The 25,467-nt window shown below is 38.9% G+C and overlaps 1 protein-coding gene across 3 annotated transcripts in view; it reads right to left on the reverse strand.

The window, feature by feature from the left end:
• Rabgap1l (RAB GTPase activating protein 1 like) overlaps positions 1-25,467 on the reverse strand; it is a 657,680-nt gene that overhangs the window by 6,010 nt on the left and 626,203 nt on the right. For all 3 annotated transcript variants that reach the window (XM_005363940.3, XM_013352517.2, XM_005363941.2), the window contains 5 exons: positions 17,021-17,131; positions 10,848-10,952; positions 8,867-8,950; positions 5,743-5,814; positions 1,505-1,702 (listed from right to left, as the gene is read on the reverse strand). In XM_005363940.3, coding sequence (XP_005363997.1) covers positions 1,505-1,702; positions 5,743-5,814; positions 8,867-8,950; positions 10,848-10,952; positions 17,021-17,131 — 570 coding nt within the window. The remainder of the gene's footprint in view (positions 1-1,504; positions 1,703-5,742; positions 5,815-8,866; positions 8,951-10,847; positions 10,953-17,020; positions 17,132-25,467) is intronic.

Here is a 25,467-nt window from a genome sequence, read left to right on the forward strand (position 1 = left end):
TAGGGTCTCACTACATAACCCAGGCTGACCTCAAATTCTCAGAGATACTCCTGCCTCCACCACCTTAGTGCTGGGATTAAAGGTGGGTGCCTCAATGTCTGATTCAGTCTAGCTTCTTAAAGTATGTGTTGAGACCCTCTACCATGTGGGGTCATGTAAGTGAATATAGGAGCGGGAAAAACCATGACAAAAATTTGGCAATGTTAAAAAATTCAAAACCGAATGCATAATGAATCTGAGGTGTTTCTGTCTATACTTATACATATTCCATCATGTGACTTTAGTTCTGAATACAACATGTGCATGTTGCACTGGGCAAGAAGTCATGCCAGGTAGCACCAACAAGTGCTACTTCAAACACTTTGGCTCAGATTTTAGACAACTGTATGTTATGTGTTGCAGTGATTTTTATTGTACATACAAAACTTTCTGTTTTTATAGAAACATTGTAATTTGCTGGATAGTGGTGGTGCATGCCTTTAATCCTAGCACTTGGGAGACAGAGGCAGGCAGATCTTTATGAGTTTGAGGTCAGCCTGGTCTACAGAGCTAGTTCTAGGACAGCCAGGACTACACAAAGATCCTGTCTAGAAAAAACAAAAAATAGAAAAAGAAACATAGTAGTGATATATTTATAGAAACGATTTTTACTATTTTCCACCATTCCTCAGCACATAAATATCAAATTGATATATCTCTGGATTGTATTGTGTTAGACATGTTTGATTTCAAAAAAATGTTGTCTGAGGGGTAGTAAAGAGCACTCGCTACTCTTCTGGAGGACCCAGGTTCAATTTCTAGTACACACATGGTAGTTCATAACCATCTGTAAAATTTCATTTCCAGGAGATCTAGTGAGCTACAGGCACTGCACACATGTGGTGCACAGACATGCATGTAGGCAAAACACCCATATGTACATTAACACACACACACAAATTTTTAAAAATTACACACACACACACACACACACACACACACACACACAGCTCTTTGAGTTGCTGGCAAATTTCATTAAAAATAAGCCATGAAATGAGTTTTGTCTTGAGATTAGAACAGAATTTATAGTTTCTGAAATGGCCTAGAACATATTTCTGACATCCTGGTATTATGTATTTATTTGAAGTGGCATTCTCAGAATTGACAATTACAAAATTAAAGTATGAATCAACTCTAAAACATTGAGAATATTTCTTTGTCCCATAGCATGAAATATTCAGCCAAAATTTATTTTATCAAAATAAGTATGCCATGCAGACAGAACACTGTATACATAATAAATAAATCTTAAAAAAAGTAAGTATGCCATCTTATGAACCAAATTTACTTTCATCTTCAAAGGTAAAACAATATGTACATTAGAATTATTTAAAAATAGAACTTTTCCTGACTTGTTGCCACTACATGTTGAATTTGTAGTTGTTCTACATGGGTGTGTAAATGCTCTCGAGTGAAGCAGGGTTGTTTGTGTTGTGCTACTTTGACATTTCATCACATCACCAACCTGAATTTTGCACTTGGCTTCCACCAGTTGCAGCTTAGTCTGCGCCAGTTCCAGCTCCATCTCCCTCAGCTGCTTCTTCAGCGAGTCCTTCTCATCATCGGCTTCAATTCCCTGGTCCTCTCCACTTACAGAGGCTGGTTTTAACGCTCCTTCCTTGCTGAAAATGTCACTGCAGTGTTTACATGCCATCATCTTACCCTGAAATACACAAGAGATACCCAACATCAAACTGTAGTTTCGGGCTAAACAACTTCCCAAAATATATGATTTTTAAAAGTCTTCAAGCATTGAAAAATACATGACTTTTAAAGACTTTTAAACATGGCCCTGTTTCTGAAGACACTGACTTGTGCTGTCACCAGATGGTCACAGTCAGCACAAAGTCCACCTGTCCTAGAACAGGTACTCTATGTGTGTGTCCTTTGGTTTGGTTTGAAGCAGAGACAAACATTATTGCTTAAGGGAATAAAGGTGCCATAAGCTCCCATTGCTAGTCATGCACACCGCATCAAACAAGCAATTCTTTTCAAGACAGCACTGTTGGTGCTTCACTAAAATATCAAAAAATGAATCACACATAAAGTATATTATACTTTATTTTGATGCGCTACTGTTACAAGAAGTTCACTGTGTCCATAATGTTAACCATAGTCCTTTCACATGTACGTAAAGTAACTTCACTACATGTCTGTGTAGCTCCACCAGTTAGGCCTGATAGCTTTGGTACTATCTCTTCATTAGCTACTCCTGTAGCTCCATCATTAGATTCTTGATTAGACATGTTCTGGCACTTTTCATTCAGTCCCCAAGTCCTCAAGTCTCAGCCTTTCTCATCCTCACCAATTTGTCTCTCATTATTGTTGAGTAATATTCACTGGACACATGGAAAAAACATCACTCTTCAACCTCTTTCCTAACCTATGGCAATAATTAGTCCAGTTCTGGCACAAAACAAAATACACTAAATATCTGCCTGTTGGGGGCTGCAGACCCCTGGCCCCTTGACTTTCTTTGCCTGCCTCAGACCCTTTGCCTTTTGGGGTGAATGGAGTAAACAACTTGTTTTCCTGTGCCTGTAGCTGCTCATGAGTTCCTGATGGCTGGGGAGTGGGTTCTGGTGGGTTTTACAGCTGGAAATCCCAAGAGCTGGGGCCCGGCTATCAGTTGAGGATCCCTATATAAGCTTCCCTGGAGCACAATAAAGTTGGCATTCTTGTTTCAAGAACGACATGTGTCCCTGTGTCTCTGTGTCTCTATGTGTTTAAATCTCCACCCCCTTTCCCAGCTCACGAACCATCCTGTAGTGCAGGCGCTACATCTGCCATACTTTTACTGTTAACTAAACACTTGTTACTGAAGTAAGATGTATACTGACTTTTATTAGATTACAAATAATGAAAAATTGCTAAGGTAGGCAAGCAACCTACCCAGCCTCTTTCATCTGCCTTGCGATGTGGGTGTGGGGGGTGTTACTTAATATTGAACAAGGGGCCTTATGCATACTAGGCAACTGGTCTACTGTGGAGAGTATCTAATCATAGACAAACAATTTCATTAGATTGAACAAAATGAAAGAATAGATTGATGCCACATTCTGTCAGAGAAAGTAACATAGAGATCAGCTTCACAGAACTCAAGGACTCTGAAGTGGGAAGGCAGAGTATAGGGGACACAGCAGCTAGAAGCAAGCAATCAGAGTTCTCTGACCTGGTGTAAAGGTCCTCATATACCATGATGAATCCATTCCACCAGCATATGCTAGAGATAGATTCACCACTCTATGAGCTGCAATCTGGTGGATAAGTGTGGCGGACAATGCCGACTCCTACCCAATATCCTTTCCTTTCTTAGTAATAGGACCCTGATTTTATTTGCTCTGGTAGCATGTCCAGAGAAATGGTGATGTTTCTTAGATGCCTTTGCATTTACGTGTAACCATGAATTAAGTTCTCATCTAAAAGTAGAAATGTAGTTCAAAAGGCTTCTAAGGTTACTTAGAAATATCTCAGTCCTCTGGAATAAGGCTGTTACATCGTTGCATCTCCATTGGCCTGATGTTCTGCTTTGGAGTGTAGGAATGTTGGTGTAAGCTTCAGTCAATAATTTAGTTTTTATGTGACCTTGAGGATGGAAGCCCTGGGGGTACAGTGAATAAGAGGAGCTCCTTTTCAAAGTATTGGTGTTATTGTTTACTAGGATAATGTGGACATGGTTCACAAATGACGAAGGATCCACTTCTCTAGTATTAGATAGCTTTAAAAAAACAAAACAAAACAAAACGATACCTTTTGTGTTTAAGCCAGTGCTGTTTTGAGTTGGTTATATGTAATTAAGTATAAACACACACAGAGTGATGTAGTAAAATTTGTATATGGGCATGATCATTGTGATTAGGCTGTAGAGGATAAACTGGTGATGCCACAGTGTTACAGGACACTGAAGAAAAACTGCCACACCATACTGAATGAGAAGCAGAAGCAGCACTGGCGGCTAATGACCAAGAATATGAATTAGAGTCTGACTCTGGGTTCAGATCCTACTTCTACTGATTACTAGCACTGTAATTCAATGAACCACCTGTTTGGGGCCTCCTGTTAACCACCAGAAGATAGTCATGTATGTTTCCTAGGATAGATGTAAGGGAAGATGCATGTAAAGTCTTAGGGCAGTGCTAATTGGTGTTCACAGCAGGTGCTAATAAATGCTAGTCACTCTTCTGTGGCTGATACAAGTTCACCTTTCCCTTTTAGGATACCATCACTTTTCTTTAGCCAATCTTACCTTCTTGTTTTTCTGCATTCCTAGTTACTATTTATCCTAGTCACATCTGTCTCCTCTAAGGAATAACTAAAATGCTGATTCTACATCTTCATTCACATTGTTTTTCCAGAATAGTCTTTTAAGTCCTTCTCTCTAACTGAATCCTTTAAGTCCTGTATTCCCAATGCCCTCTGGCATGTAGTTGTTAGGTTTCGTCTTCTCTACAGCTGACTGTCAGTATGAGCTAATGCAGAACTGTCCCCTATTTCCTAAATGTTGTTTGTGTGTGCACTTGCCTAGTAGGATATATAAAATATATTGTCCCCCAAATTAATCTAAGTACTTTATATACACTGTTTTATTTAACCTCTAAAATTATGACATAGGCAATGTTTTATTTTGAAGAAAAACAAGATTAGATAAGTTAACTTTTCAACCCCATTAAATGCCAAATTGCCTAGGACACACTTATGAAATCTGAATATATTCAAATAGAAAGACATTTGGTAAACTAACATTGTATTAGTATTGGTATTCTTAAGAATATATAAAATATATTGATATTATTAAGAATAACAATTCATTTGGTATGCTGTTATTTTTATTAGTTCTTTGAGAGTTTTGTACAAATTGTTTTGATCAAATTCAGTGTTCCCATTACTTTTATTCCTTCTTAAAAAGATGTAAACATAATTTCTTTATTGATTCTTTGGGAATTTCACATCATGCACCCTAATTCTGCTGATCTCTCAGTCCCTCCATATCCTTCTCTCACCTCTGCAGCTCCTCCCCAAAAGAAAATTTTTAAAAAGGTCAAACCAAAACAAAGCAAGTAAGCAAGTAAGCAAACAAACAAAAACAAGAGCAAGCACTTTTCTCAAGTACAGAAATGACATAAGGAATTCTACCCATCAGGGGGCAGCATAAAAATAAATGGTATTTAGTCTCTAGAAGAACATTTTTGTGGGATTCCTGAGTGTGAGAACTAGTGGATCTCTGATTCTTGTGCCTTCTTTTGGGCTCTTTTCCTTCTGCTTGTTTTGTCCAACTCCAATGTGACAGTTTTTGTTTTATCTTATTATATTTTACTATGTTATATTTGATTATTAAAACATTTTGTTTGGTAAATCAATTGGTTAGTAACAAGTGTTTTTCCAGCCAGTAGTATTTGCTGTCCCCGAGAATGTTAGGATAATTGTAATTCAGGCAACAGTCAGGTGTGAGATACTGAACATCTCAGGTTCCTACCATCCAAGAAAGACACAAGATTCTGGGCTCATCTGTTCTCTCCTTTCCTGCTACCTGCCTCTGAAGTCCCATGCCATTTATAGGAACATAAACATCAGGAAAGACATCCCTGTGCAGGGAAGAGGATGGAGACTCTCCATAGTGTATAAGTGTATTAAACAAGAAGTGGAGAGGGGTCTCTGAGTATGGATTTGGAAGGAATTATATCACAGAAGTAGCCCATATCTTACCTTTACTGCTTCTAGCTCCTCCTTGCTGACTGCTTGCTGTTTTTCCAGCCTGGTACTTAACTGAGAACATATCTAAAGGCAGAGAAGAGAGTTTCTTTACTAGAAAACAGAATGACTGGTGACATAACTGTTTATCAACCCACAAAGCAAGCTAACATGCCTGAAATAAGCAGCACTACAAACCTAGTCATTGTGAAGTGAGCAGAAGGACTGTGAGCTCCACATGTGAAGTGTGGGGCCCAGGGCAACCTGGCCACACGAGGCTCAGGATGCACAGCTGCCATAGCAGGCAGCACCAGGTTCTAAGAAAAGCCATAAGCTGACATCACCCCGGAGATCCAGCATCTAAGGGGAAGTATCTGACATTTCAAACAAAAGCCATAAGCTGGTACCATCCAGACCATGCAAAGGAAATTATTCTGAACATTCCGACCATCGTAGATAGGATCACCTGACAGCACACACCCACTGCTTTTTACCAGGACACCCCACTTTTGCTACTATAAAAACCCAATCCCAAGTGAGCTTGGGGCTCTCTAGTCACTCCAATATATTGGATACAACAGAGTTCGAGTTTGCAAACTTGTGTAAGAATAAGGGCTCTTTGCTTTTTTACATGGGACTCAGTCTCCTTGTTGATTTTTGGGGGTCTCTGGATCTCAGTATAACATGAAGCATAATCAGGAGAGATATATTATAGGGTAGATGGGGTTATTGCTGTCGCTAGTTTTCTATGGCTAGCAATAATGAATTCATAGACTCTCTGTGGAATCACCTATAGAATCTCTATTGAGAATCTACTCTGTATAAAATGTTATACTGGGAATTCAATGAAAAGAATTCTGAACCAGCAACAATTCCCAAAGGTTTCAGAATTCTCTCTCTCTCTTTTCTTTTTAAAGATATATTTATTATGTATACAATGTTCTGTCTGCATGTATGCCTGCAGGCCAGAAGAAGGCACCAAATCTCATTACAAATGGTTGTGAGCCACCATGTGGCTGCTGGAAATTGAACTTGGAACCTTTGGAAGAGCAATCAGTGCTCTTAACCTCTGAGCCATCTCTCCAGTCCCAGAATATCTCTTTTCAATCATAGCTTTCCTTAAGTATCACTTAGTTCCATCATGACTAAACAGTGCTATGCTACCATAATCAAACAAAAACAATGGATGCGTAGGTCTATAACTACTTAGTACCTGACCAGCAGGAAGAACACATTTAATAAAAATCTATGTAATGGTTGGTTCTGAAATAAGGTGTTAGTAAGTACTGGGATAAAGAAGAAAAAATGCTTTCCAGGGTGAAAATATTTAAAAGGTAGGATGTTCAAATCTATTGACTAAAATTATCTTTTCTTTTACAAAAATGAATGGATATAAATCTTAAAAATAATGAAACAAAATAGAAAGATGAATGAAAAGCAAGGAAAATCATATTTTAAAGAGAACACTGGACTATTAACATATATGACCTTGTTGTAATAGGGAGCTGCGAGCTGCATCCCTGGCACCCGGCCGCCCACATGGCTAGCTTATGCCCCGAAATAATTACACGGAAACTGTATTCTTTTAAACACTGCCTGGCCCATTAGTTCCAGCCTTTTATTGGCTAGCTCTTATATATTAATCTAACCTATTTCTAATAATCTGTGTAGCCCACGAGCTGGCTTACCAGGAAAGATCTTAACCTGCGTCTGTGTCCGGTAGGAGAATCATGGTGACTCCTCGACTCAGCTTCTTTCTCCCAGCATTCTGTTCTGTTTACTCCGCCTACCTAATTTTATGTCCTATTAAAGGGCCAAGGCAGTTTCTTTATTTAACCAATGAAACAGCAGATAGAAAGATGACCCTCCTCCATCATGACCTATCTAGATTTATTTATTTTCTGTATGTAAGTGTTTTGTCTGAGTGTATGTGTGTGTACCCCATGTGTGCTCAGTGTCCACAGAAGTCACAAGAAAGCACTGGATCCCCTAGAAGGGAGCTATAGATGGTTGTGAGTCATCATGTGGGTGCTGGAAATGAACCCAGGCCTTCTGTAAGAGCAACAAGTGTTCTTAACTGCTAAGTCATCTCTCTAGCCCCTCAAAAAAACTTCTAGTTAATATTTTTTTTAAAAAAAATAAAGGGCTGGAAAGATGGTCAGTGAGTAAGAGGGACTGCTAAGCAAGCACAAGGCTCTGAATACATGTTCTAACCCATGTTAAAAGCCTCGTATGGCTATGCATCTGAAATTTAGTAGCATCTGGAATATAGAAGTATGACATGGCAACTAAAATTCATTTGCATGTGATGACAGGTTCCAGGGTTCACAGTCTTAATGCTGCCTGTGCTGATTTGCATCTAATTGTCCCACAAAAATCTCAAAATTACCTTTGTCCTTTCTAGCAAAACAAATATTAACCAAACAAACCCTTGTGTCTCCTCTGTTTTAACTCTTACTCACTGTGGTGGTTTGAATGGGAATGGCTTCCACAGACTCGAATTTGAATGCCTGGCACCAAGGAGTGACACTATAAGGAGGTGTGGACTTATTGGGCAACTACTGAGACCTTTTGGAGGAAGTGTGTCAGTGTAGGTGAGCTTTGAGATCGCAGATGCTCAAGCTAAGCCCAGTGTGACATTCTCTTCCTGTTGGCCAGTGTTCCAGATGTAGAACTCTCGGTTCCTTCTCCAGCACCATGTCTGCCTGCATGCTACCACGCTCCCTGCCATAAAAAACTAAACCTCTGAAACTGTAAGCACCATTTTGAACCATGAGAGCAGCTGATAATTCCCCTAGATACTGCCATTTAATATAGTGACTAAGCTTTGCAATAAGGCAAATGTTACCAGTGTGACTAGAAAAAGAGTCCTGATGGGACTGTTTCCTATCCCATAGGAGCTATCCAACACGAATAACAACAGTAACAACAAAAACCCAACAGGTAGTATTGGCGTACTAAGTTTCTCAAGTTACCAACAAGCAAATCCAACCATTGCCTACTGCAGAGTAGGGAATAAGTAAGACACTGTTCTCAGTAAATCTAGAAATTGTCTCTGGAAACAACAAACAAACAAAAACCCTAAGTAAAAGCAATTGCTTTTATAAAAAAAACCCTGAAAACCCACATGGCATATTACCTGTTTATACTCAGCAATGATAGCTGTAGTCTTCTTTATCTCATATTCTGCCTTTTCTAGCTGCTTCCTGAAGACTTCTTTCAGCTGAGAGAGAGAGAGAGAGAAAGAGAGAGACAGAGCGAGAGAGAGAGAGAGAGAGAGAGAGAGAAACATTAGGACAAACAAATTTGGTTTTCTTTTTAAAGATTTTAATTTTGTGTATATGGGTATGCATATGTGTGCTGGTGCCAGTGAATGTCAGAAGAGGATGCTGGGTTCCCTAGGACTGGAGTAACAGCTGGTTGTGGGCAGCTCAGCTTGGATGCTGAGAACTCTGGTTCTCTGCATGCACAGCAAGTGCTCTTAGCTACTGAGCCATATTTCTAGTCTTTCAGTTAAAATGTTAATCAATTTCCCTAAACATTTACATATAAATCTTCCTAATTTCCATAACTCCAAACCTACCAATTATAGAGATGGAGAAGGCTTTCTTTTCTATAAAGTGGAAGACATACAAGTGGTCCTATGATAAAACTGCTTCTGCTTTTCAGGTACTTGATAAATGTATTGCTAAGTTAAGTATCAGTTCAGAAGCTGTCTTTATTGTGAGTCTACAACAAACTGCCAGGTCAACACCATTTTCTAAGTATGTTACTCTTGATGCTATGCTATATTTTGTTCTTCCTGTCTATTGTCCCCACTGCCACTGACACTGCAGGGGTAAGAGGTTTGGAGTCAGGAAGGGATGGAAGATAAGAACTCTTAAGAAGGAAGAAGGTTCAGGAAACCAGATAGAAGGAAAAAAGCGACACAACACTGGGGCATTTGTTTTAGTCAGTGTCATGCTAACTTATAAATATTGTACCAGCAGCCACAGTTATTATTATTATTATTTTTACCAGCAGCTATAGAATTCTAGGATAGAGGAAGGTTAAGTAATGAAAATGCTCAGGTACCAGGATTCTGCCAAGTTGCAGAAATACAAACAAGAATGCAAACAAAAAATAGCTCTGGTTAGTCTTCAATACACACACAGAATAAAAAAGATGAATCACTAGGGCTAGAAAGATGGCTCAGGGGAAAAGAAGACATTGAGCTCATGTAGAGAACGGAGTTCAGTTCCTAGCACTCTTGTCAAGAGGCTCACACCTATCTGTAACTCTGGTTCCGGGGAATCCAACACCCTCTTTTGACCTCTGTGGGTACCCACATATATATGACATACAGAGTTACACACACATAAATTAAGATAAAACAAATCTTAAAAAACCCAAAAGGATGAATTCTTCCGATTCATAATTTGTGTTGCTGACATGAATTCATCTTTTTAACATATTTCAATGGAAAAAAGCATAGAACTTTTTTATAGAGCTTGGAAGGTGCTGATGACATCTCTCTCCATATGTGTCTTCACTGACACTTTTCTCTGGCGGCTTGGATGAAGGCCTTTGAAAATCTTGAGAATAAATTCAGTTTATATTTAGTATTACTGAATTTTCCTCAGGAAGAAATTCATGATTTCAGAAAACTTCTCCCTCTGGAAGTTAGTCATGTCCTGGGCAGGAGATGTTGGCTGTGAGTAATTCTACAATGTCATCTCCAGCATTGCACTGTGACTCAGGAAACTGAAGCTACTGATGGAGACCGAGGCCCTTGTCAGAGCCAGGCAGAAACCACTACAGGCGCCCAGTTCAGCAGCATTCACAACTCTTCAGTAGTGACATGATCTTAGAAATATGACAGAAAATCTCCAGATTCATCAAAGCTCTTGGATCATAACTCAAAGTCACTAAATCTAGAAAAAACTCAACATTTCTGCTAGACATCTCAGTGAAGGCAAACTCCTAAAAGATGTTCAAAGGGAGAATCACTGTTTATCATTTCCCTTTATTTAGGAGGAAAAACAAAAATCAATTTTACATTTACTTATTTATTTTTACAATACTAAACAACTTCCTGTAAGTGTATCCACACACAGAAAAACCCTGCCTGTGCGTTTTACCTGGGCAGTCTCCTCCTCCTGCTTCCTCTTCTCTTCCTCAGTCTCCACCAACCTCTGCTTGGTCAAGAGGAGCTCCTTATTCAGCACGTCTGCCTTGTCCTCTGCCTACAAATCAGAAAACAGACAGCCGTAAAGAAAGGGGTGTGCATGCTGTTCATTACTTCAGGCCATTCTCCCCTCTTCCAGCTTACCTTGGGGCGGGTTTTTTTCTCCAGCCAATTTTATGTGGCCACATGGCTCAGATTATTCCTAATCTTTACAATAATGTATAGCTAATAGCACTAAGGTTTGGAGAGCTCAATCGTGGGTTAAACACCTAATATAACAAGTATGAATTGAATTTGAATGACATTGAAGTCTGGGTTCTTTCTAAACCCCTCTTGTATATTTTTACATGTCCCAAGAGCACATACTCTGAAGAGATGGGCTGATGAAGAGGAAGAGCCTCACACAGAAGCTTCTAGTTGGAAGCACATGGGGAAGACACAGAGCGGACACTCAGAGAGGACAAGCAGACAGACTGATCCATGCACATATTTTGGTAGAAAAATTTGAAGACTAGCTGGGGTAAACTGGCCCATAGAGTCATTCATATAGGTCTGTGAGCAAAGTAAGACGAAATTAAGATAGAGAACCTATGTGAGAGGCTATGAAAAGCTGCAGTTTGTACCAGAAATTCTGGCAGACAAGACTGCACTTCTAGAATACATAGGAGGAACTTAGAGAATATTTTTTTTTGTTAACTTGGATACAGAACCAAAATTAACTACTATTCCCTGTATATATTTAATATAGCTAGCCTTGTCTGTTTTTATACTCTGAGGTCCTAGCCTGACTGTGGTTCTAGTCACACATGCACATCACAGTGAATAGACCCAACTCTTCCCCACTTGCTCCCACCTAACCGCCTCTACTGTTTTATTCCTCCTACTACACTCCATGGCACTGTAACAAATATGTGTGGGACTTACATGTCTTGCTCCTATGCTTTAAACACCAGGAGAAATTATATCTCTTTTGCTTTTCACTGTATCCCTGGCACTACAGCCACCCTGGGGACAGGAGCAAACTCTTAAGTGGTTAGTGAATGAACACATGGCTTTTAAGGCACTGGAGAAGGAGACTGCTTACACAGAAGGTGGCAGAGGGTCACAGGATGAGTTTAGTAGAGAACATCCTGAAGCAGAAGAGAGGCAACTGTCTGAAGAAACTGTCCTTTGCTGACAGTAGCCACACATTATCCACATAACCATGTACATTGGCAAGGTGGCTTCTGTTTGTGTTTTGTCATCTCTTCCACACGTCTAGATGGCTAGGCCAGAACAGCCTGCTGCAAACTGGCAGAGAACTGCAACCCAGCTTCTCAGTTCTCACTGCCTTCCAGCCTCTGCTGCCTTATATTCTAGTGGTCAGAACTGTCTTCAGAGCATCCAGGGCAATTGGGTATTTATGGTGAAAAAGTTCCTTAGGCATCTTAAAGACTTAGGTCAGCAGGGGTGGAGTGGGTGATGGGGCTCAGTAGACAGTGCACCTGTCAAGCATGCACAAGACCCCGAGTTCAAGCTCTATGAGTACAGAATGGGACTTGGGGGTGCATGCCAGTAATCCTAACACTTAGCATGTGAAAGTAAGAGGATAAGAAGTTAATGGTCATCCTTGACTGCACAGTGAACCAGAGGCAAAGAGGACTCCATGAGATACACATACCACCACCATCTCCTCCTCCACCACCTCTATCACCAACAACCACCGCCACTATTCCCCTGCCCCCTCCCTCGCTTAAAGACTCTAAAATTTATTCTGATGCATTAAATTTTAGGTGTGGAGGGCAGCAGTGATTGGTTCAGTAGGTAAAGGCACTGGCCACCAATCCTGACAACCTGAGTTCTATTCTTGGAACCCACATGACAAAAAGAGAGCATTCACCCCCACTGCAAGCAATCCTCTGCTCTCCACATACATGTAGGGGCACATGTACATCCCCATATGCACCATAAATCAATGAATAAACATAAGACTATTTTAAACTTTAGTAGAAAAATCAGAAGAGAAGGTAGGCATATTAACATTACTGTTAGTTCCAAAAATGCAACTTGCAAAAACTGTAAGCCAAGTATTCATGATTTGTGAGACTCTCAGAGATTATAGGAGCTCAAAAGTAAATGATGTCTCAGGTGACTCACCCAGAAGGAGACCCTCCTCAAAGCCCTGATGGATGGTCATAGCATGCTCTATCAGAAGAAACCAACTATGTCAAAGTCCCTAAAAACTAACCAAATATGCCTCCCACTGGGTACAGCTCTACCTGAGAATATCTGAGTTTTGCCAATAAAAAGAGATGGCAACAACTTCTTTTTGCCATAACCCAGTACATTTTATTTTGCAAAGAGAACAATCCTAATATGCACAGTATAAACTCTGAAATAATGCTTTAAAAATCTGGTGTCTTCAAGAGTGATATCTTAGCCTTCTTAGCGATACCTGTGAACTTCAACAGCCAGTGCTATGCAGACTTTGGGGGAAGCTTTTTGAGTCCTGTAGCATATCCAGTCATTTTCTAATTTTGGAAACTATAGGTAACAGAAGCCCTTCCATGTGAAATAATTTTAAAAAAACATCTAAATATTTATACTGAAGACATCTCTTTGTGTACATTCTTCTACTGAATTTTTATTGTTAGACCATGATAGGTGGCTTCATATAATTTATTAACAGTGTGCAATGTACACAGCGTGTGTGAGTCCTGTGTGTGTACAGTTCCACAGTCTTCTAGGAATCTTTACTTCAAGAGTCTCCTTTATGTTGAATAGTAAAGTAGAAGTCATTCTCCTGCTCACCAAAATAGGACCAGATCTCGAATGACCTGACTTCAACTGTAAAATTAGGTTTCTGGTTTCCTTTATAGCCAACAATTCTATATACCTTGTTCAAGCAGGAATTGTCTACAATACTTAAATACTAAACAGAGTTACTACTTCTGTAAACCCAAATCATAAAACCATCATAATTTGATAGTCTGAATAGAACATTATCAAGTCTTTAGTTATAATTCTTATTGATATTTGAAGCTCATGGCTTCTGTGACATAAATATAGGACAGAAATAGTGACTACAACGCCTACTTAATTACAAATTGACCAGTGACTCAATCAAAGGCTTGAGTAAACCGGGATGAGGATCTTATACAGATCATTTTTCATTGAAATCACCAAGCCAATTGTTCAGTTTAGAACAAAACAAAAGAACGTACCTCTCAAGACCTGAGCTTTTGGCCCATGGTCAAAGGAACTCAAATATATCCATGGGAAGGCACTAATTTTCTCGTATTTTTGGTTCCTTGAAAGTAGGGTAGGGCAGAAAGGCCCTGAAAGCACTGAAATGAAGGTGTTTCTTTGGTTGTTTCTGATCCATGAGAAATCCTTAACTAGAAAGGAGTCTAAGGGTAAGTTGTCAGGAAAAAAAAAAAAAAAAAGAGTCCTTTGTGCCAGAGAAAAGCTAAGGTATCTCTGCTGCCCAGGGCGTCCAGGACATCTGACCCAGCACTACAGTGACAAGCACAAGGAATTACTTATTTTAAAAAAGTACCTAGTCAGCATTTATTTACTTTACATATGGTCTTTACAGATACAACCCACTTTCATGTCTGTTAATGTTTGCTATTTTGATTAAAAGACTGGATTCTGATATGTGAAAGCAAAGGTCCTGGGCAAACAGGAAGAGCCGGTAAAGCCAGTCTTTTGCCCTTCCTTGAAGAGCAGCAGGACAGAAGGCTGTATTACAGGAAAGACAGGAAAAGATCTGCAGAGGCAAAAACTGCAAAGTCAGAAGTTAGATGATATGTATGAAATAGCAGTTTTTTTTTCTTTCTTCTAGAAAATTAACTACAAAACCAAGGTTCTAGGATATCACTTTTTAAAAAGAGAGAGCCATAAGAATAGCAAAGCAGGAAGGGAAGAAATAAAGGTATGATCAACTCGCTGGGGCGCGCGTGTGTGTGTGTGTGTGTGTGTGTGTGTGTGTGTGTTTGTGTGTGTGTACACATGCATATGTATGGAGTCTTGTCCTATTATTATTATTTTTCTTAATATTTAGGTTTTATCTCCCATTTAAAAACTTTTGAGGGCTGGAGAGATGGCTCTGTATTAAGAATACATACTGTCTTTGCTGAGGACCCAAGTTTGGTTCCCGGTACCCATATGCAGCTTACAAAGGTCCCTAACTACAGTCCCAGGGGATCAAACTCCCTCTTTTGGCCTCCTCAAGTACCAGACACACATTTTACAAAACATTTAAAAAATTAAAAAAAAAATGAGCCAGAAATTAGCTGTTTAAGGTGAGGGATTAAAAAGAATTGTGGCAGAGACCACTTTGTCATCCTCTAATTTTAAGAATACTCTATTATTAGTGAATTTGTATGTAAATCCTATAAATATCCAATCACCATTCAAGCAACAGTGATTTACTCTTTTAGAATCAAAAGTCTCAATTTTTCTACATTGGTCTACTGTGAATATTTTCACGTTAGTAGGCAGAAAACCGAAATTTAAAACTGTACATGACTGGCTCCATCTTAGCAATTATCTCTGAAAATGCTTGCAAAAGAAAACAGGAAGTCCAAAGACTGTCAGTGATATGAGGAACAAAGGGAGCCATGCAATCAAAGTGTTTCCTGGCAACAGCTACCAGGTAATGAACATACACTACTTGTCTTAGGTTTCTATTGTTGTGATAAAACACAGTCACCAAAAGCAACTTAGGGAAGAAAAAGTTTATTTCATCTTACACTTTCAGATAACAGTATATCACTGAGGAAAGTCAGGGCAGGACCTAGAAGTAGGAGCTGATGCAAAGGCCATAGAAAAGTGCTACTACATACTGGCTTGCTCAGCTTGCCTTTTTATACAATTCAGGACCACCTGCCCAAGGGTGGTACCACCCACAGTGAACTGGGCCCTCCCACACCCATCCAAAAAAAGTAACAAGCTTTTTTTTTTTTTTTTTTTTTTTTTTTTTGTAACTGAGGTCCCCTCTTCCTAAATCACTCTTTGGCTTGCATCAAGCTGACATAAAACTATCCAGCACACACTGAAGGGCTTTCTGAATTCTTACATAATTCCCATGAGGTAGATACATATTTTTTTTTTGTTTGTTTTTCGAGACAGGGTTTCTCTGTGGCTTTGAAGCCTGTCCTGGAACTAGCTCTGTAGACCAGGCTGGTCTCGAACTCACAGAGATCCGCCTGCCTCTGCCTCCCGAGTGCTGGGATTAAAGGCGTGTGCCACCACTGCCCTGCCCGAGGTAGATACATTTTATACCTACAGTCTGCCCAGGTTATTCAGTTAGTAATATTCACACAGAGGCAGTCTGGCGTTAGCCACTAAGATGCCTGTCAACTCAACCGTCCAGCTCTTCTTGAACGGTGCCTTTTGTTTCTCCTTGCTCTGTTTTATGAGACAGGCTCTTGTGTAGCTCAGGCTAACCTTGAAGCTTCACTCCCTATCCTCCTGCTTCCACCTCTTTATTACTAGGATTAAAGACAGGTATTGCCAAACCGGGCCTAACTTCACACACAACTCTACATGCCACAGGGGAGAACTATTACCATAACAGAAAAGTGTCAAAGTGGCATTAGTATACTCTTGCTGACTAGTATTTTTGGGTAATTACACTGGCAGCTCTTGGTTTAGGAAAAGTACTGATGAAGGAAAGCGTTGTTTATAGGACTTAAAAAAGTATGTCACAGAAGTTGTTTGGAAGTAATCCAAACCTTTCTCTAAGACTTACATTTTCCACTCTGTAATTAGCACAGGCGTCCCTTCCCACCTGCCACCCACCCAGTCAGTGATCCAGCAGCTCACTCAGATCAAGAACAGAGCAAACACAGGGGAGGTGGTGCACACCTTTAACTCCCTCAGCATTTGGGAGGCAGAAGCTGGAGGATCTCTGTGACTTCCAGGTCAGTGTGGTCTACATAGTGAGTTACAGGACAGCCAGAGCATAGTGAGACCCTGTCTCAAAACAAAATAAAACAAAACAAACAAACAAACAAACAAAAAACCAAACCAAAGCAAAGGAACAGAGAAAGTCCGAGGGAATACTTTGGGAGCACCTTGGTCTTCACCCTCAAAGAAGCTGTTGTAGTAACAGCTCTATACAGTGAAGGACAAACTTACCTGATCCAAGTCATTCCGCAGAGCAATTTTGCTTGTCACTAGTTCATGAGCAAGGTCGTCATTCTCTTGTTCCAACCTCATGCTGGCTTCCTGTAATCTTCGGTTCTCCCTCTGAAGAAAAAGAGCAACAGCCAGAAGTACACATCAGTGCCTGTACAAAGGACCAGAAACTGGCCGGGGGTGGGGGTGGGGCAAGCAACAGCAACAAAGTGAACTCTCAAAGGTGTAAAAGAGAAAGTGCAGTGGCACAGGAAGGCAGGCTGCTGTCTGGGAAACAACAGTGAGTTTAGCCAGCAGTGCGGATGCGATTCTCTACCAGTGAAGTTTAGCAACTATCCCCTAAACGCTCCAGACAGAACTTCATTAGGTAAGATGCTTCACAAAGAGCATAATTTCCAGATGTGCTCCCAATTATGGGAGGTTTTCACATAGTCCTAGAACACAGACATAAACAATTCTTGCTTAAAACATGCACAGTTTGACCTCTAGAGAAATAGTCTACAAGACAACAGGGATAATACTTTTTGTTTTTTCAAATTGTTTCTCTAAGATGAGGGACCACATTAATGGAAACTGTTTAAAAACAGCAAACCAAAAATCAAGTTATATGGGTTCAAAAAAGTAAAAGGAAGACATGAGTTTGTGATTCTCTACCAGCTGATTGTTTTATTCTTTCTTTAAGATATATTTATTTCTGTACATATCTGTTTTTGTGTTACTGAGAGCGTATTTTTTTAAAAATGTTTATTCGGTTTTCTTCAAACTGCTGATTAAAAGATTCTGGGTAAAATACAATACTGAGTTACTGTTCTCCCACTTTGAACTCTCAGGAAAAGTTTAAGTTATGATGAATGAAACAAGTGACTAGCTCCTAGGAAGCAAGGCAACTCTTTACTAGCTATTGCGACCTGAGTACATGTGTCTCCTTCAGAATAGCAGCTTAGTGTCTTCTATCACATTCTATCAAAAATGTTTTCTTTGCTACCGTTGATTGCAGGGGGTGGACAGGAAGAGCTTCAGTGTAAAAAGCTCTTTCTGGGGCTAGATGTACACTTCTGTCAGTGTTTTCTAAAGGGTGACAAACCAGACAAAGCACTGAAAAAACAGAAGACACATGTATGTTCTGGAAGGTGATGTGGCATGGCCTCCTGGAACTGCGGCTTGATTTCACCTGTTGCAGAACTTGGTGTTTGTTATACAGAGAACCTAATTCCTAACAACCCACTGCCCTCTCCATTTCTGAATCAGGTCTATAAAACAGATGGTAAGAACAAGGTCAGCAGAGAAGCTGAAGGTTAGACCTGTACTTTGGTGACATCTTTTCTTTTGGGAAAAATGGACAGAGACTGTTGGGGGGGATATAAAAAGCCTCTTGCAAACAGATCTACTACTGAGAAGCAAAAGAGAAATTCTAAATTATTAAAATCTTTTAAAAATATCTGTGTTAAGATTTCATATATTAATACACATTAGAGAAAATTTTCTAAAAATAGTTAGAAAACCATATTTTATAACAATATGAACAAACAGATTATTAGCTATAGGCAGTGGGTTAGTTTTGGCATTATCTTTCTCTTCTTGAAATGTCTCCAGGTTTTCTACAACAAATATAAATAATATAGTTACAATAGGAGTTTAAAAAACTTTTGCTGAACCCCTTCAATTCAAAATTTCAATTCTACTAGAGGGGATAAAGCACTAACATATGAAGAAGTAGGAGAAGTAGAAGGAAGAGAGGGAGAAGAGGAAAGATTTAAGTTTACTGCTAAACAAAGTCACTTTCTACACAAACCACAATGGACCTTTTCTAGTGAGCAAGATGCAATGGAACACCTGAGAAGTTCTTCTTTGCCTTATATGTTCCTGAAAAGACAGTGTTCCCTGGACAGGTAGGGCAACTCATATTTGCTAAAAAGTCTATGTTCCAACAGCTCCACTCTCCCACTGAAGTACACAGGTAATAGATAGAAAAAAGGCTTTTGAGGCTTAACCTTTGCTGATGGCACCTGATTTCTACCAGGGCTGGAGGCTGAGTCTATTACTTCTTTGCGGAAACGACTCATGTGCATGCAGAAAATCAGATTTTTAAATACACATTTTAAAAACTTTTTCAATAAATGTCTCCTTGCCAGGAAACAACAGCAACCCAGCATGATTTCAACATCACATATTTCACAAGGCAGACTGCTTGGGTGGGGAAGAGATTTTTCTCATTTCTTGATAAATCCCTTCAAGAGGCCAAGATAAGACTTCACCACCTGTTCCTGAGTTACATGTCCTGCTTCTACTGAGACTGTACTCCCAGAATGCGAAGATACAAAATGCTTTCTCAACTATTAGTTACATCATATTGATATGCTACCAGTTTTTCAGGTTGCTGCTATTGTGTTTAGAATGTATTAACCTCTGGGTAGTCAGTCATATGGTGTCCATGGGAAAGTTACTTACTGAAGTATTTGGAAGTAGTACCGGGTAGCAACTTCACTCTCAATTAGAATGTAGGTCTGATGAATTATATATTACAGAAGCAGCTGTGATGAGCACAGCTCAGATTCTGACTGGAAACTCCTCATTACTCATGAAAGCTGAACCCTTCATCACAGACACACAACCAAAGGGGTAAGAACACGGGGCACTCTGAGTAAGTAGGTCTCTGAGAGTCCATGTAAAGCAGATTGGCCCACAAGGCATGCCTACTGGCTTTTGCTTTAGCAAGCAGCTTCACTTTGGTGTCTGCAAAGCAAGCGGCACAGTGGGAAGTGTCAGATGTCTGCTCTGCACTCATAGACAAGGGAAAGCAAGCTATGGGGCCAAAAATGCAGTATCATCCCCAAGAGGGCAATCCTGGGTACTGAGGTGTCCTCATGCTGGAGGCACAGAGTGTGGCTGAGAGCAACTGTGAGATCCTGCTGCTGAGACAGGGATTTCCTGTGATGAACATGCCTAAACACGCCAAGGATTAAAACAGTATAATGCTTAGGTGTCCTTTCTAGCCTTTCCTAAGGAGCCAAAACTATTCAGAACTGACCACTTTGGAAAAAACTTCCCTAACGTTATACTGGGGACAAAGTAGGTTTGACAGTCTTGGTTCATTTTAAACTAAGGGTCTGCCCAAGGGAGAGACCATGAAGTCAGCTGGGTAACCTCAGCCAGTGCAGATATCCACATAGTGGATGTTAATAAAGGCAGATATGACAACATCTCAGAACATGGAAACAAATTGGCGAGATGGCCCCTCTTGCCTTTCAGAAAAGATTAGAGGAGGCACAGCTTATGAAACTTGCATCACAACTTCCATCTCAAACATTTGATACCATGAGAACAAAAATCAAACAACTTTCCTGAATCCCTCCCTCCCTTCTGGCACAGGACTTATACAGCTGGGAAAGTTTGGTCAGTAACTTTTAGGAGGACGATACTGCATTTTTTTTTTTTCAGAGACAGACACTAATACAGACATACACAGATTGAAAAAAAAAACCAACTTACCTCCTCAAAAGTCATAGACCAACTACCGTTTTCAACCATAGGTACAAAGACAATTGAAAAAAAAAGAGGAATATCCAGTGAAATTGCACACCTACTAATACATGTAGGAAACGGCGGTAACAGAAACAGACATGTGCTAATATTCTCACTGTGTGTTCAGAATGTCACACAGTGAAGTGCTCTCTGTGACTGCAAACATTCAATGGAAAAGTACGCTTGAGGCAGCTACTGGGCAAGTCTCAACTCAGGAAGACTCGGGCTTGCAAACTCCTCCCTCTCCACACGGCTATTTGCAGTTTGCATGACTTGTAAAAATGAAAATGCTGTGTGTGGAAGTATTAGCAACTACAGATGACTTGTTGATTTGGGGTTAATGCTGGGTGGGAGGAACTTCCTCACAGGACAGTATCAGAAGCTTTGCAGAATAGTTCCTCTCTGAAATTGCTAAGCAGGGGAGAACAAATGAAAATTGTGCCTGATTCCTGTTTATTTCTGGGGCTGAAGTTTTTGTGAAGCCATCTAAGGGATGGCAAGGAGAAACCAGAGAAATGCTAACTGGCAAGGAAAAGAAAATCAAGTCAGCTTTCAGGGAAAAAATGATGCAGAAGGCAGTGGCTATGTAAACCACACAATATTTTGGGCGTGTTGTCTGTTGCTATGATGAATTCTTGGAACATGCTTAAAAATACTTAAGGGTCAGGAGAAAATGTTTCTCTCATAGACCCAGCACAATTTTATTAGCAGATAAGCCATTAACTCTTGAAAGTTTTCTTTTGGAAACTTTTTTAAAATGCTTTTTTTTTTAATTTTTATTTTTTATGTGCATTGGTGTTTTGCCTGCATGTATGTCTGTGCATCCGGAACTGAAGTTATAGGCAGTTGTGAGCTGCCATGTAGGTGTTGGGAATTGAACCCAGGTCCTCTGGAAGGGCAACCAATGCTCTTAACCATTGAGCCATCTCTCTAGCTCTTGGATATTTCTTTTAAAAGAGTTGATCACCACACTTAGATTTTCAAAAGACAGTTGTTTTGATATACAAAGATAAATGGCTACAGATGAAGTGCTTAGATATCTATTTCAACTATAAGTGAAAATTTGAGAGAAAGCTCTGAGCTTTGGAAACTACCTAATGCTTTCTTACTTTTCTTATCACATTCAATTTCATCGTTCTCGTGGAAATATAACATTTAAATTGTCAAACTAAAAACAAAATTTTGTCAGAAATAACTACAGGTGGTAAAACACACTGTATTTCTTTATGTATTAAACCAAACAAACAAGAACCTCTGCAAACTTGGGTGATATGTTAGCAAAGGAGAGTAAACATCTCGGTACCTCAGACCACATTCCCATCAAATGATGGTCACTGTGCAGAACCATACAACACACCAGTCATCCAGATTTGGCCTACAGCCACTATAGCTTTCTATGCAAGCACATAGACAAATTGGGCTACATAGTGAGTTCCCAGGCCAGTCTGTGTTAGTTTGAGACCCTCTCTTTAAACATAACAAAGAAAAAGTAAACAGTTACACATGATATAGAAACATACTATTGACATATAGTTTTCTCAACAATAATAGGAATAAAAGGTTTCTGAAAATACAAGAGAAACACTGGAGGACGCTAGCGATCAATGATAGACTCACTACAAAATTCTCTTAAGCTTAGCATTTTTAGAGCTCCACACGTAAAGAGTGACTGAATCATGGGCAGCACCATCAGAAGCCATCTGTTCCTCCTTAGAGCTACAACAACATGTAACATTGTTATCCAGACTCAGAACAATGTGACACCCTCTCAAGTTTAACACAATGATAAAAAAATTCTGTTTAACAGAGGCAAACAGAAGCCATCCTCATGTCCATTATTGCTCATTCAAATCACCTTACTTTATAGGATAGGTATTCCTAAAAGCCTACAACAGCTTCTATGCATGAAAGCAGTAACACATATACTTACTTTCATTGGTAGAACAATAGTTTTTGAGGATAAATTTACTTCTCTTGGCATTTGTTAAGTAAGGAAAGGCCCAACATATATAAATGTAAAATAAAGAAATAAAAATAAAATAAAACCACCACATTTTCTTTTGCAGGTAGGGAAGAAAAACTTAGTATGATTTACAGCACTCATTAGAAGAATTATTCCTGAGGCTAGAGAGTTGGCTCAGTAGTTACGAGCACTAGTTGCTCTTTCAAAGGTCCTGAGTTCAATTCCCAGCAACCAGGTGGTGGCTCAAAACCATCTATAATAGCATCTGATGCCCTCTTCTAGCATGCAGGCATATATGCAAAGCACTCATACATAAAATATAAATAAATACAAATTAAAGAAAAAAATAAACCCTGTCTCGCAAAACAAACAAAAAATCCCCCCCAAACCCACAATCTATAATGCATGATGGGAAAGACATAAAGAATAAATAAAAAAGAATATAAAAAAAATAGCTAAAAATCTGTGCTGTTTTTGAGAGTAACAATGGATGTTACTGCAAAGATAAATATGTAAGAAACCATTGAGTAATAGGAAATAACAAGCAATAGAGTCATCAAAAAGTTAAAAAAAAGGAGAAGAATCATCTCTATTTGGATTATATTTTATTCAGCTTTGTGATGGTTTGGTTGTGCTAGGGATCAAATCCAGGCGCATCCACATGTTAGGTAAGCCCTTCACCATTATCTATGCTGCTTGAATTACATTTTGACTTTAAAAAATTTACTATACCTAACTAAGTTCATAAACATTCTACATTTAACTATACTGAATATGACTATATATTTAAACTCTAAGTTATATATTTATGATACTATGCATGTCTTAGGCCCAACAGTTTAAACAGTACACATTCTTCCCAGGACCTTCCCCTACAGAACAGGCAGTTTTTACTACAATTTGGGAAGTTCACTGAATTTAATTAATTACTTGTGTTTTTAAAGACCTGACCCACATTACTATCAGCAGGTCTTAATTAAATGAGAAAAGGAGTGTATTTTCTTTAAATTAGATGACAGCTGCAATTCTCTAGAAGCTTCTTCACCAATTGACTGTATTACTGAAATTCTTTCCCCACAATGAAAGCAACCATGTCCTATGTGTAGGAAAAAGAATTTTGATTTCTAACATTCTTATCTGCTTTGGTGGGTTTGTTTATTAATTTTTAAAATTTTCTAAAACAGATATACCTATACATAAAATTATATTTTCTGGGGACATCACTAGCCACATCTATAGCTCACGTTTGAATTCAATCAAATTTATAACTTAAAAGGCCAGAATAGATAAATAAAACAATATCATATGTATTTGACCAGGTTAAGAAGGAGAAAAAAATGAGGTTCAAAATTTTTATCCTCCAGAAAAATCTTTATCTTTTGTAGTCTTATGGAGTTAAACAGAAAGACACCACTAAAGGCTATAAGCAGTTGTTTGAGGGTTCCCTGGGTCTCAATACAAATTTGATGCCAGATTAGACAGTATTTATGTTTGTGCTTATTATTCTATGTGTGTGTATATATGGATTTTATGTGTATATATATATATGATATATATGTGTATATATATATGATACATATATATGATTTTGTAATAGGCACAAAGAACATGCTTAGATGGGAGGGCATGAAGGGAAATGCTAATGTGCATGGAACCTACGATCTCACACATGCTAGCTAAGTGCTTTACCCTGAAGTATACCCCTAGGCCACATGCTTAGATTGGTACAGCAAAACATGTGGCCATTGAGAGTAACCTATGCATTCCTGGATCATTAATATCAGCTCTCACTTTTATGCAAAAGCCCTTTTTAAATCTCATCAAGTATGAGAGAAATAATAGCACTAAACTGGAACAGTTATGGTATGACATTTCAGGGTTTTGTTTTTGTTTTGAAATATCCACAGTCTTAGCAACTCTCTTGCCATATGGCAAGCTGGAGGTTGACATGGCAATTTATGTAGTATGGGTTCCAATGGTAAAGGGAGGAATCACTCCTGAACAGGTGTGAGTACTCATTGTCTTCAAGATTTTCCCTAATAAACGAAAAGTGCCTGTTCCCCAAAGAGACCAGAAGATGCCAAATGTATTTTTGAATGTACTTTGTTATATTAAGATAATTATAATTTACTTCCTTAAATGTATTTACTTATTTTTTCTTTACTTTTCATTTTCTGTTCTTTCTTAATTTTTTCCTTCCTTCCTTTCTTTCTTTCTTTCTTTCTTTCTTTCTTTCTTTCTTTCTTTCTTTCTTTCTTTCTTTCTTTCTTTTTTTTTAGGTTTTTGGAGCCAGGGTTTCTCTGTGTAGCCCTGGCTGTCCTGAAACTTGCTCTGTAGGAAAGACTGGTTTTTAATTCAGAGATCCACTTGCCTCTGTCATGGAAGTACTGAGATCAAAGGCATGTACCAGCACACCCAGCGGTTACTTATTTGTGTGTTATATAGGCACACATATGCTACAGTATGAGCGTAATGGTCAGCAGAAAACTTTTGGGAGTCAGTTTTCTCCTCCACTCATGGGTCAGGAAATTGCATTCAGGCCATCAGCTTTGGAAACAGGTGTCTTTACCTGAAGAGTCCATCTCTCCAGTTAATCTTTTTTTTTTTTTTTTTTACAAATAAGATTATTTATTCTTGGCCATATTAGTATAGGTCTAGACATGGATACATTATTGAAAATCTCACTACCTTTATAGAATAATTTTGTTATCTAGTTTTTTGAATACCAAACTAATGATGATAAAAATTTTACAGAACATATGAAAGGCTTCTGTCATAAAGTAAATACATGGTTCTATTTAGATATTAATATAGTGTTTACATTTTTAACTATTCAATATATTCAGTCACCATATACTAAAAATGAGTTAATGAACAGAATATTCTTTTTTTGTCTTTTTCTTTTTTTAATTTATTTATTTATTAAAGATTTCTGTCTCTTCCCCGCCAACGCCTCCCATTT

The sequence above is a fragment of the Microtus ochrogaster genome (assembly GCF_000317375.1).
Source record: "Microtus ochrogaster isolate Prairie Vole_2 chromosome 6 unlocalized genomic scaffold, MicOch1.0 chr6_random_2, whole genome shotgun sequence".
NCBI classification, from domain to species: domain Eukaryota; kingdom Metazoa; phylum Chordata; class Mammalia; order Rodentia; family Cricetidae; genus Microtus; species Microtus ochrogaster.